Source organism: Corylus avellana, chromosome ca11, assembly GCF_901000735.1.
Source record: "Corylus avellana chromosome ca11, CavTom2PMs-1.0".
Taxonomy (NCBI): Eukaryota; Viridiplantae; Streptophyta; class Magnoliopsida; order Fagales; family Betulaceae; genus Corylus; species Corylus avellana.
The window spans coordinates 12829154-12842282 of record NC_081551.1 but is presented as its reverse complement, the minus strand read 5'-3'; the positions used below and the strand labels follow the sequence as shown (position 1 = coordinate 12842282).

The 13129-nt window shown below is 36.5% G+C and overlaps 2 protein-coding genes across 4 annotated transcripts; both read left to right on the top strand.

Annotated features, from left to right (window-relative positions):
* Positions 1–744: 744 nt before the first annotated feature.
* LOC132166525 (uncharacterized) lies at positions 745–4236 on the top strand. Its single transcript, XM_059577355.1, has 7 exons — positions 745–1167; positions 1560–1636; positions 2409–2493; positions 2587–2670; positions 2770–2871; positions 2957–3062; positions 3773–4236. The coding sequence occupies exons 1-5, from the start codon at positions 1147–1149 to the stop codon at positions 2797–2799; spliced, it is 297 nt and encodes a 98-aa protein (XP_059433338.1). The 5' UTR covers positions 745–1146; the 3' UTR covers positions 2800–2871; positions 2957–3062; positions 3773–4236.
* Positions 4237–5353: 1117 nt separating this feature from the next.
* Positions 5354–10406, top strand: LOC132166171 (uncharacterized). 3 transcript variants are annotated; one of them, XM_059576948.1, is made up of 10 exons: positions 5354–5553; positions 5927–6124; positions 6245–6293; positions 6977–7065; positions 7220–7276; positions 7419–7481; positions 7569–7634; positions 8958–9044; positions 9369–9462; positions 9703–10406. In XM_059576948.1, exons 2-10 carry the CDS (start codon positions 6020–6022, stop codon positions 10221–10223), a joined length of 1131 nt encoding a protein of 376 aa, XP_059432931.1. In that variant the 5' UTR covers positions 5354–5553; positions 5927–6019; the 3' UTR covers positions 10224–10406. The 3 variants fall into 3 exon arrangements, with proteins under 3 accessions (XP_059432931.1, XP_059432930.1, XP_059432929.1); XM_059576947.1 differs by having other exon boundaries at positions 5835–6124; XM_059576946.1 differs by having other exon boundaries at positions 5828–6124.
* The last annotated feature ends 2723 nt before the right edge of the window (positions 10407–13129 follow it).

Below are 13129 nucleotides of genomic sequence, written 5' to 3'. Positions count from 1 at the left end.
ACACATTTAATTTTTTTTTAAAAAAAAAATTAAAAATTAAATATGTGCCACGTGTCGACGTTTAATTGGTCTACGTGTCAGTTCTAACGGTCAACTAACGGATAAACTAATTTGGTCATTTATCAAAATCATAGGGACCTCCTGTAATAAAAATGAAACCACATGGAAGAAAAATAAAGTTGAAAAATCCTAAAAAGGTATGGAGTATTTAACCATTTTTTAAATTGTCTTGGAAGAGAGAGAGACGTGTAACTTGTAGGCCCTATCGCTGGCCAATAATTTTGGATTGCCCTCACTTTTATCTTCCTGGGCCTGTGCAGGTGGCCCATATTTTGGGTGCTCACTAGCTCATGCCTAGATCGGCCCAACAGTGCTATTTCAGTTGCTGCAGAACAATTAAGTTGGATTGAAAGACATCCAATCACTCTGTTCAACAACTTTCTCGGAGAACCCACGCCAAAGACAGTGGCATCGTTTGCCAGATTTCCGATTATTATTTATCGAAACAGTTTAGTCCCTAAAATTGATAGTGTTTTTCAATTTGAATACTAAAATTTTAATTTTTTAATTCACCCTTAAAGTTTTAAATTTTTACAATTTGATCAATTATATCTAAAATTTTTCATATTATCCATAATTTTTATTTTTCATATTTTATAAAAAATTTTAAAAAAATTCGGACGGCCGTAACCACCTCTTTTGCCATCTAAGTTATTTCTGCACCCCAAATTTGTTTTTTTTATAATATTGGTGGAATTGAAAATTTTTTGGAATTTTATCAATCCTGAACTGCCTCCCTGGAAGTGTCCTGAAAAAGTAGAGGACAACACTTTTTGAAGGGATAAATCTTTGTTGGCTGAGGCTAATACTGTTTCCCGTGAGGGTACACCTGTAAACACATCCGCAAATGATGGAAACTTTTCTAGTTCTGTTGATGTGTCATTCATTGGCTCACCACCGGAATCGCCTCTGCTAGATGTTGTTTTTGTCCGTGGCATCCGTGGCGGGCCTTATAAGTCTTGGCGCATAGCTGAGGACAAATCCTCAACTAAGTCTGGCCTGGTAGAGAAGATTGATCAGGAAGCAGGGAAGCTAGGAACATTTTGGCCAGGTGAATGGCTTTCATCTGACTTCCCTCAAGCTCGCATGTTTACTCTCAAGTACAAGGTTTGTTTTGAGCCTGACAATAATTTAAGAAATTGTTTTACTGGAAAATTTTTTGTTACTAGTCACCTCTTCAAAGTATGTGTCCTTAATCCCTTGGTGATTATAGTAGGTTTATGAAGGTGATCTCCAGGTTTTTCTCTTCAGCATCTAACCACAATTGCATATTTATGCATAATGAAATTATGTATATCTCTAAAGAATGTCATCCTAGTCAATATAGAGCAATCCTAGGTGATACTTCTATTCAGTGAAAATGATATTCAGATTTCCCTTCATATGAACAACAATGGATTCTGCAGTTCCCACAGTTTCTTTGCTCATTTTGGTTGGCTTATATATCATTTACTTCCCACCAAGGATTTTTTTAACCTGCTTCCACTGGAAATGTGCAGGAAGTGAGCTCCATGCTATTGGAGAAGCTTGTTGCTGTAGGCGTTGGGAATCGACCTGTGGTGTTTGTGACTCACAGGTTTTTATAATAGTATTAGAAAAGACATTGTGTGTTCATTCCAATAGGTGTGCATGCATGTTTTTGCTTGGTCTTGTTGTATGGTCTTGGCATGTCTTTATTTTAATCAGTCATTGGTGTTTGATATGATCATTTGGATACGTCGGACTTTTTCTTTTCCTGTGATCTGTTGCATCTTCAACTTATGAGGAAGCCTTTAAGTGATCTGAGGATGTATGTAACGTGTGTCTGGCATAAAGCTGTTGGTGCCCGCCCTTCCTTCTTCCTTCCTCCTTTCCAGCAAAAGAAAATATGCATTTTACAGGTTACTCACACAGGCATAAAAGAGTGGGTTCTTAGAAAGTCTCTCTCTCTCTCTCTCTTGATGTAGTAACATGACATGTTTTTGGGAAGTTTTTCGAAAAATGATCTTGCTTTCAGATAGGCATCATCATTCAACCTTCATCGTCAAGTTTATTAATCATATATGTCCTGAACAAGAACTTTTATGTTAGTGCGTCGGGTTGAGTTAATAGATGTAAATCATTGTAACTGTCAGTCATTTTGGACTGCTTTATTGTTTTTGTTTTGAAAAAAAATAAGTTTGTCAGTTTATTGGTATAGGTTTAAAAAATGAACTAATCCTGTAATTGGTTAAAGTTATATGACTTCTAGAGTGAATATGATTTCAAATTTTGCTTCTGTTGGTTCACAGCATGAGTCTATATATTTGGTGTGTGTGTTCGTGTGCATTTTATCTACTTTTAATGGATTGACTTTTTCGTGTCTGCAGCATGGGAGGCTTGGTTGTCAAGCAGATGCTTTATAAAGCTAAGGCAGAAAATATTGATAGCCTTGTGAACAAGACCATTGGAGTTGTATGCATCAATCAATAATTTTCACATTGCAGATCCTTCTATTACCCTTCAATGATTATTCTTTATGATGCTTGTGTTTTCCCATGGTTTCAGGTGTTCTATAGCTGCCCACATTTTGGCAGCAAACTAGCAGATATGCCTTGGCGAATGGGCCTCGTGTTTCGCCCTGCCCCAGCTGTTAGTATATGGTCTTTATAAACAAAGCTGTTTTTTTTTTTTTTTTTTTTTCAATGAAACATTTGATGTTAATAGCATTTAGTTCATGCTGTTTCTTAGATAGGGGAGCTAAGAACTGGGTCTCCATGACTAGAAGAGCTTAATGACTTTCTTCGACACCTTCATAAGAAAGGGGTGCTTGATGTTCTCAGTTTCTGTGAGGTAGTCCACAGTTTAATTAAAATAGCATATCTCTTCCTCTGTCTCTCTCTGTGAGTTTAAGAGGTAGTTAGCTACTGTTTTGCAGACCAAGGTAACTCCAATTGTTGAAGGTTATGGAGGATGGGCTTTCCGAATAATTCGTGGAAGTAGTACCAATTGAATCAGGGTATCCCGGGTTTGGTGAACTTGGTGTAAGTACGACTTTGATAAACATATCTCACTTAAACAAAGAAGAAAATGGGGTCTCTTTCACCCAAATTATTATGTTAGTTTTAAGTTTCTTGCACATGTTTAGTGTTAGCTATTTAACATCCCCATGCGCTCCATGTCTCTAGTGGGAGTGTTTGTTGGATACAAAGTCCTCCATTAGTGTTCGTGGCATGCTGTACATGCTCATCGGTGCTTTACCACTCATTTTGCTCTGGCCTGCCTGCATCCTGTCCAGTGTCCAGCATATATCCTTTGTGATTGCAGTAGCTTTCCGTCATAATATGACTGCTTAACGAAGAAAAAAAAAAAGCATTAGAAATTGCAGATTCCCCAAAGCTTTAGAATCCAATCTTTATAGATATTTCTCCTCAAACATGACCATATCTTGGTTATGGTGTTTTATCAAGTATTGATCAATATTGTTGGAGAAACTGTGTTATATTAAGCAGCAGATGGTGACCTGTGTGTGTGTGTTAATTCCAAGTTTCTAGCATATGTGGAATGAAATCACATTTGCGTGATTAAAAGATTGATAGAATGCACCCACTGATGGGACAATTGAAGTATTTTGAGGTGACCAATTAGAGGATGAGATAACACTATAGAGTTTTGAATCATCTGTAGTTTTAGGTACTTGGCTTCAAACCTGCTTTTAACAATGACAAACTTCAAATGTGTTTATCTCGATCAGGTTTTGGAGTCAACAGATCATATAAATTCATGCAAACCGATCAGCCGCACCGATCCTTGATATAAAGAAACATTAGAATTTTTGCAGAAGATGAAAGCCCGATAAAAATGAAGAGATGATTTTGCTCTTTTGTACACCAAATTTGTGTGAGTAATCAATAGGAACTTCTGGAGCTGGCCTTGGTTGTGGCCGATAAACACAAATATAGAAGCTGCCGAAGACAAATTTTGACAGTTGCGAGTGCAATTCATCCGGCAAGTCTGGCAGCGCCTGTGAATCCGATATAATGCCGGTGGACTCGACGGGATCCAATTCGTTCTGCACAACAGATTTTTTATTTATTTATTTATTTTTACATCATCCATATTAGTTCCTCCCTCTTTCTCCAGTTGTATGTACTTCAAAAGAAAGAAAAAGGAAACTCTTACTTCTTTCATTGCTCTGGTGTGGTGAGTTTGTAAGTGATTATAAACTTAAAGGGGGAAAAGGAAGGCTAGGCCTCTCTCGTGCAAATGTGGAGGTCTGTTCTTAAATTAATATGACAGTCATTAGTCATATTAGGAATACCGAATGCTACACCGTTTACCACAAATTCTTTTACAAATTAATATGCAAAGATTAAAGTGTTGGTCCGAATTAACGTTATTTGCAAAAATACCCATGTTTCAATCTTTGCAAAAAAAAAAAATTTAAATTAAATTAAATTAAATTAAATCTTTTTTCTAGAAAAGAAAAAGGCATTTTTGAAATTTTGTTAGAATTTAACAGAAAATTCTAACGGTGAGGGGGGCATTAAAAAAATTTAAACGTTTGATATACTAAATTGAAAAGTTTTGAACTATAAAAGTGATATTGCAAAATGGGTGACAATTCGGTAAGTGAAATTTCTCCAAAAGTTTATAATTAAATCTAGATGTTTTATAAAATTATAATGTTGTTGGTTTTTTTTTTTTTGGAGAAAGTACATATATAGGGGTATTTTTGTCTTATTGCAAGTCTTGTGGGACATTGACAATGTTTTGATAGTTTGGAGATGACATTGTTATAATTGAAAGTTTGGGTGACATTATTAATTGGGTAGTAGTTTGAAGAGAGTATATGAACTTTACTCATAATATTAATATGAATTGTGAGATAATATGATCATATAATTTAAGTATGAGTGTATGACTATTAGGAATTTAGGACTTAGAAATTTGAGCATTACCATCAGATAATAAGTTCAATTAAAAAAAAAGAAAGATATTAAGTTAATATAATAATAATTTAAATCATTAATCATATGATCTAATTTAATGAGATTATATGATTATATAATATCAAATTAAGTAATTAACATTAGATTCAATAATGTATTACTTATAACTACAATTAAAGTATTAATGAATTTTTTGAAAAATGTCTTGACCATTTTTTGAAAAAGGAAATTAAGCAATTTTTTTTAATTTTTTTAACCATTTGTAACACTGAACCATACGAGTTGTTTTACACTTAAAAACCATTTAAAAAAAAAAAAATGAAGGCAAACTACGTCGTTTTGAGCATCTATATTCTCTTCCTCCCCCTAAACCTAATCGAAAATCACTCTCTCTCGTCTCCCGCCGTCTCTTCTCTCGTCTCACTCTCGCTGCCGTCCTCGCCTCGCCTCGACGTCTTCGATCTCGACCATCCTCGCCTTGCCGTCTTCGATCTCGACTATCATTGCCTCGCCGTCTCTCGGTCCGGAACCGTCCTCGCCTCGTCGTCTTCGATCTCGACTATACTCTCTGGCCCTTATACTGGTATATGTATTATCAAAACGTCCTTTATGCTTTCTTGTTAATTTCTTATGTTGATAACTGTTGGCATATGATTCTTTGGTAGGTTTGAAAAATGAAACATTGAAACTTTCACTACTATCACCTTCCTCATTACGTACGACCAACTGATTCTTTGGTATTAACTCTTAAGAGTTCTGGTTTTAAGAATGAGTTATTGCCCTTCAATTGATAAGTGCCTTAATTTGTTTCTATGAATTTTCCTCTATTTTGGGAGCCTAAATATGGAAGTATAAAGTCTATAGGACCAAGCAGAAGGCCCGTGGGCCGTGGATGTGATTAAGTCACCCAGATGGGCCAGTATGAGTCGGACCCTGAATGAAATGGGTTCTTGCAGCTGCCCAGCCCAATAATATCAGGCGTTTTCACCGTCTAGTCAGACCATTGAGAAGGAGCACAGAGAGAGAGGGTTTCACAGTGTAAGAAAGCAATGACGACTCGAATAGCTCCCGGAGTAGGAGCCAATTTGCTGGGCCAACACTCTGCCGAGAGAAATCAGGATGCCACCGCTTACGTCGGAAATCTTGACCCTCAGGTCATCTTTCCTCCTTTTGTTTGGTACTTGTTCCTACTTTGCTCGAAAACAAGGAACTCGGATAAGTTAGGGTTTTTTTTGTTCTAGTGTTGGTTTCAATGCCTGTGTCTTTGCTTGCAGGTGACCGAGGAGTTACTTTGGGAGCTGTTTGTTCAAGCAGGCCCTGTTGGTATGTTGTGGCCTCCCTTTTCTATTTTATAAATTGCTTAAATTTCTAAATTCTAGGGGATATTGAAATTAGTGATAATTATGCGGCACCCATTTTTTGTTTAAAATTCATAGTTTTTCTAGGTCATAACTGTCTTGTTTTGTTTTTCTTTTGGTATATTGTTTTGGGCATATTACTTAGTTTTTGATAAGTACTTTAAAAACCTGTTCTTGGCTCAATAGTACTTAGTTGTGGATATGTACCGCTCATTTCTTTATAGTTATGTCCAAATTTTGTCTTTATTTTTTGGTTTCTCTCTCCAATCTCTCTTTATGGTGGTGGTTGTTTTTGTTGTAAGGCTGGACACTTTGACCATTCTTTAGATTCGACCCTTCCGTTGTCTTAAATGTTCTTTTGGAACTTTGATTCATCGATGGGGAAGAGAATAATGTATTTTAAATGAGACTGCTAAGATTTGTTCTTCATAAATTATTGCATGTTCGGAAAACTTTTATCAGTGATAATCTTCGCCAATTAATAATTTAGTCAGTGTTTCATTTATTTTTGTTAGTATACATATTTCTTCTCTAGCCTAACATCAATGACTTATGGGCTCCTGTTTTAATGAGTTATCAGAAAGGGACTGTTTTTTATAATCTGCTTGTAAGACTGCCCATTTATAGCCTTTCCCCTTTCTGTTTCAGTGAATGTGTATGTTCCCAAGGATAGAGTGACAAACCTGCATCAAGGATATGGATTTGTGGAGTTTCGGAGTGAAGAAGATGCTGACTATGTAAGTGTTGATCAAAGACTCTGGTCATGCTATCTGTTAAACTTTGAATTGTATGCTAAGATTTTATGGTTTAACTGCGAAGTTTTACTGTCAGCTTCATTCGTTAGTTCTTTACTTTTGACTAATGATTTTGTCCCCTTTGATAACTATGAAGGCAATCAAGGTGCTCAACATGATTAAACTGTATGGAAAGCCAATACGTGTAAATAAGGTATGTTTTCTTTCATCTAATTTTTTACAGCTTTTTTTTATGTTTTGTGCTGCATGTTTGAAAAGGTTTATTTTTGTACTAGTGTCTTTGTATCTGTTCTATGAAATTTGATGAATTACTGTGATGTTTTGTTTTTCCCCAGGCATCCCAAGATAAAAAAAGTCTGGATGTGGGAGCAAACCTTTTCATTGGGAACCTTGACCCTGTAAGTTAAATTCTATCAGAGTTATACTTGCTAACACAAGCTAGATCACTGCTTTTAACTTTGTCATTTTCTTGATATTCTTTGCAGGATGTGGATGAGAAGCTTCTATACGATACTTTCAGTGCTTTTGGAGTCATTGTTACAAATCCTAAGGTTAAATTTTTGGCTTTTCTTTTGTTGACATCTGATGTTGAATTATTTCCATTTCTAGTTAAATTGCCTAGAAATGTAGAAAGATTTTATGCAAACTACCTACTAATACGGATGTTGGTGTTCTTACTTAGTTTAAAGATAAATAGGAAGTTGTTTAATGATCTTTCAGCCATTAGAGTTTCTATAACATCATTTATGCATATCATATATTCCTTTGTTTGGCATGAAACTGTAATCTGTTATCTTCGCATGCCTATGCATAGAGGGTGTGTTTTCTTGGCAATATCAATATGAAATAATTTTGCTTATCATTTCTGCAACTGTTCTCTTTCTCTCTTAACTATTTTGTAGTGGGGGAGTTATGGAAGTTCTATGGTCAATAGGTTTATCTGTTAGACTACCTTTGTGACTTCATACATCTTATATAGCAGGTTGCAGGGTGGCTTTGAAAGTGTGCTTTGTCTGGTTCATGTAGGAGGAAAGGGAACTGAATCTATGAGTTATATTTGATATGGTTAATCCATCAAAGGGAAAATCATTGGAAGAAGCAAGGATTTTTTTTGTTAGATCCTGCTTTCTTCTACTCATGAAGGCAATCCTCTAATCCTTTAAACATTGAAGCCAGCTTTGTCTTCTTAACTCGCTTTCGTATACGTGTGCTTCATGTTCCTCTCCTTGCATTGACATAGAAACTGGTTTCAATAGCTGCTCCTTTGATAGCTTTAGCTAAATTGGTATTGGCGGTTTCCCTATTTAAACTTTTTGAAAGGCCATATAGATAGTAATCACAAAATGGTATATTTAGTTAGGTTTTTGGCAAGCCCAAACTACCATAAAAATTGTAACTTAAAGGCTACCTTATCACATTCTAACTTCTAACAAAGCTACCTGTAATCTGGTATATTAGCCTATCCCCTTTGTTCCATTTTAAGGGGTGAGGTAGCATGTTCTGTTGCAGTGCTGCATAACATAATGATATAAGTTCTAGGTGAGTCAGACCATGATCATCCCGAGGTTAAATCTTGGTCAGACCAAGATTTTCGATTGTAGAAAATTTTAGGGCTACTTGATGATAAGTTTTTGCATGGCCTTCAACTCTCTATGTTGGTTTTCTTATAAGATTTTAATTTTGTTTTAGGAGAACTGGATGTAAATCCCTCGTAAGTGGGTTCCGATCTCTTCCTGCCTGTATTTGCGTGGGACAAGTTGTGGGCTCAAACATTTGTACTGAATGCATAAAAATTCATTTTAGAATGTATGTTTTCTACGTATTAAGATTTTGATGCTTCTGTTATTTGGATTCTGATCAGTTCTCTTGTCCAGATCATGAGAGATCCAGAATCAGGAAATTCACGTGGTTTTGGATTTATTAGCTATGATTCTTTTGAGGCATCTGATGCTGCTATTGAGGTATGTGTCTTCTGGTTATACTTTCATATTACCCAAATCTGCTTGAGAGACATGAGGTTCTTCAAGTATACAAGAATTAGATGAATTATTAATTTGTTATTTAGTTCCACTTGGTCATAGCTTAATGCCAAGTCTAGACATGATCAACGAGTCGATGTTATTCATTTTGGAAATTAGTTTCTAGGCTCTTATTTTGATTACATTGTAAAAGATATAATAGTAACTTCTAAATTGTTGTAACGTGTAAGAGATGAGCTACCCCATGACACTAGCATTATATTTTGATTATATAAGGAGTTGATCTGTAGTGATCTAAATTTACAGGCAATGAATGGCCAATATCTTTGCAATCGTCAAATTACAGTGTCATATGCATATAAGAAGGATACTAAAGGGGAGCGTCATGGTACTCCAGCAGGTAAGACTTTTAGGTTGCCGTCTTTTTCTTTTGTTTGAAATGGAGATGAGCCAATCCTTTATGATTATTTCATAAGAGTAAAATTGTCCAAAAAAAAATGAAATGACAATTTTTAGATAATTTTATCCTTATAAAAAGTAAAGGACTGGCTCCTCTCCATTTCAAACGAAATGGAGAGTATCAAATTACATGCTATCATTAAGGACAGTGCTTTACTTGTGTGCTACCGTTATATTGCAGAGAGAGTTTTGGCTGCAAGCAATCCAGGTGCACAAAAGAGCAGGCCTCACACTTTATTCGCTAGTGGGCCTCCAACTCATCCGAGTGTTCCTCAGGCCAATGGAGCCATGCCTCCACGCCCATTTGCAAATGGTGCTGTTGCTCCAGGCCCAATACCTGCACTCCGCCCACCACCACCTCAAGCGACAGCCTACCCACCTATTCCAATGGCTGGACAACCAGCTTGGCATGGTCAGCCACCACAACCAGGTCAAACAATCCCACCACCTGGCATGCCTCCACAAATGCAGCAGTTCAGGCCACCTCCCCCAAGCATGCCACCGCCCCCTCCACAGGCAGCTCCAGGTCCCCCAAGGCCTCTACCACCACCAATGGGAATGGGAGGCCAACCACCACCTATGTGGCGTCAACCGCCACCCCCACCGCTTCAACATGGCGGTAGGCCCCCTATGCCACAGACATCAATGCCTCCACCACCCCCTCCAATCCACAATAACCCACCACCGCTCCCTCCATCTTGAACTTGGAATCTTGAGAAATCATTCTGAGAGGTTTTGTTACTCCATATGACGTCTTGGACGTTTCTTGTTCAATCTTTTTGTTCTGAATTCGGAAATGCTGATTGTAATATGTATCTCACTTGTTGAGAAAACAAGCATCTAAGTTTGACTGAAAGGAATATTTAGTTTTTGAAATATTGTCCTTGTTTTTTTCTTGGGCCGGAAATGCCCTTATTTCAAATTATCCTTGAACGGCCCGAATTTTAGGAAATTTTTGACCACAAATTGGCCTTTATATTAGTTTTGGGTTCTGATTCTCCCATGGATGGGCGAGGTTTATTTGAGAAGTTTGAAAGTCAGAAGTTTTGTGGTGTAGTGAACTCCACTAGTTTATCGATAAGCATAGGGTGCAACTATGAATTTAACTAATGTAATGCATCGAAACCAGATATTTTGCGACCCATATTCTTTTCTAAAAATGCTTAATTTTCTAGCACATTTTGTTGAAATTAGTTAGTTCTTGAAGCCTCTGTGGATCAAGTGATTTTATTTATTTATTTTTTATTTATTTATTATTACTATTATTATTATTATATTTTTGCATCGGATAAGTGTAATACAATTACACCAAAAATTTGTAAATCAAGATCTTTCATTCAATTGTTTCCTCTACTAATAGTTTTTACAACTTCAGATACTTCTCATCCCCTCTTTTCTATTGGTCGATTCAAACTTTCTACCATTTATATGAATTAAGTAGTTTGTCCCTTTTGCAAAATGTGAAAACAGATTTTCATTTATGTGTGCTAAATTATTTTTCTCTTATGAATCAAGCGAAAAATTCTTGTCAATAAAAATTAATTTACAAGAAATAATCAAATTCACACACTCCATAAAGGAACCCAATTGTCACTCTTCCCCTTGGAGCCACCCCCTATGTCATCCCAACTCTTCCTATAATAACATCACTATAGAGGGACTTCGTCACCCCTCTATGTTTATTTTTTTATATATAGTAACATATTACCCTCCATAGTCCCTTTAATTCCAAATAATGCTATACATTACCCAGTATGAGTCGGGCCCTGAACGAAGACAAAGTCATAAGCGTCCATCATATCCCAGGCCTCCATCATATCCCACTATCCTTCATGCTCTCTCCACTCATCACATCATCAATCTCTTTTCCTTAATGTATGAGATGTGTTTCCCTTTGTATCTCCATATAATGTTCTCTTGTAATCAAGACTATCATCCAACTTAATAAAGATGTAGTCTCTTGAATCTCTTGTGTTCTCTTGTAATCAAGATTATCATCCAACTTAATAAAGATGTATGTGAAGCCAGTTAATGCAGACATATAAGTAGGTCCCAAACACCAAGGAAACAACAGGAGTTGCAAAAGACTCAAAAGTAAAGGAAGACCGAAGCATAATATATGATTGCACCCCCGCGAGAGAGTGACTCCATTTCATTCTTACATATGTTGCTACGCGTGACAGCCATGACCTGATCATAATACTTCTCCATGAATATACTTAATTAAGGAAAAAAGAACAAAGAAAAAAAGAAAGTAGATTTCTAAATCTCAAGATTCTCTCACCTCGGGAATATCAAATGCAGACATAAGATACTTGATACATGCCGGATAAAAGCCATGGGTCCATTGTTCCATTCGAGCTCGAAGACCCGTTGGATCTGGAAAATGCTCACTTTCCACTGATTGGTACCATTGATATAAAGTGTGATAGCCTGGAAAGAAAGAAAAAAAATCATTGTCATCCACATTTAAATCACTTCTTCTTTAACAAACAGATAAGGAACCTACAAATACCACACCCAATGTGAGTTGAACCGAGACCTCCTTAAGAAAGAGAAAAATTACCACAAGAGTACAAGACCATCTGTCACATTAAACCACATTAGTTAATGTGTTTTTCATACATAAAAATACTGTCTTTTGATAATATCCTTCTCACTACACTAAAATATTTAGAAGTAATAAATATGAAGTCAAGATTGAGGCAGCAAGTGATTAAGATTGAAACTTTCACTACTACTATCACCTTCCTTCCTCCTTACGTACGTCCAACTGATTCTTAAGTCTTAAGAGTTTCGGTTTTAAGAATGAGTGATTGCCTTTCATTACTTAAAAAATTTAGAGCATAAAGCTCTTACATTACAAAACATAAAGTTTTTAAAAACATAGGCAAAAGCTATGTGGTTACAAAGTCGTAGATACATCGAAAAATCTAACAATCAAATCGTATCCATGACCTCTGATCTCACCCATATACAAACTTTATTTATGGCATAAATCTGCTCCTGGTGATATAGATCTAAGGCATGGGTTGATCATATTCTTACAACAAAAGTTTTTATTTAACCAGTCGTGAGAAATAAGCACTCACACTGAAAAATTATCCATCCTCACCTCAAAAACCAGAACAAGATAGACAAACAAAAAACCACAAACAGCAGTGGCAGGCTCACACAAAAGCACGTGAGATTCACGCGATCCACACTCCGGCGCGTTTGAACCACAGCCGTCGTGTGCCGACCGTAGGGAAAAAGTCTGTTATCTACAAGACTCGTTAGCGCTAGGGATGAATGTGTAATGATATGTATAGGACTTGGACCATCGGTGAAAACATAGATCTGCTTCGAAAAAGCCGATCTAAGAACCCTTGCAAAAACCGACAAAGCCAAAAGATCGGGAAGGAAAACGAACGGCGAGGTGGAGTAGACAGCCAAAGCACTAGAGGAGGCTAGGCACTGCTACTGAAGTCTAAAAAAAATCTATATATATAAAAAAAAAAAAAAATGGAAAAATGGGAAGGGAGGAAGGATGGAAGAAACCATCCTTCCTCCCTTTTGGATCGCACTAAATGTAGAGGATCATATTCTAAGTAGGGCTTAGAATTAAT

Excerpts from the sequence above, each read along its gene's own strand:
- LOC132166525 (XM_059577355.1), top strand. The coding sequence starts at position 1,147 with ATGTTTACTCTCAAGTACAAG. Across the intron at positions 1,637-2,408 it reads GTGGTGTTTGTGACTCACAG|CATGGGAGGCTTGGTTGTCA; the intron begins GTTTTTATAATA and ends TCGTGTCTGCAG. Across the intron at positions 2,671-2,769 it reads TGTTTCGCCCTGCCCCAGCT|ATAGGGGAGCTAAGAACTGG; the intron begins GTTAGTATATGG and ends GCTGTTTCTTAG.
- LOC132166171 (XM_059576948.1), top strand. The coding sequence starts at position 6,020 with ATGACGACTCGAATAGCTCCCGGAGTAGGAGCCAATTTGCTGGGCCAA. Across the intron at positions 7,277-7,418 it reads AGCCAATACGTGTAAATAAG|GCATCCCAAGATAAAAAAAG; the intron begins GTATGTTTTCTT and ends GTTTTTCCCCAG. Across the intron at positions 7,482-7,568 it reads TCATTGGGAACCTTGACCCT|GATGTGGATGAGAAGCTTCT; the intron begins GTAAGTTAAATT and ends TATTCTTTGCAG.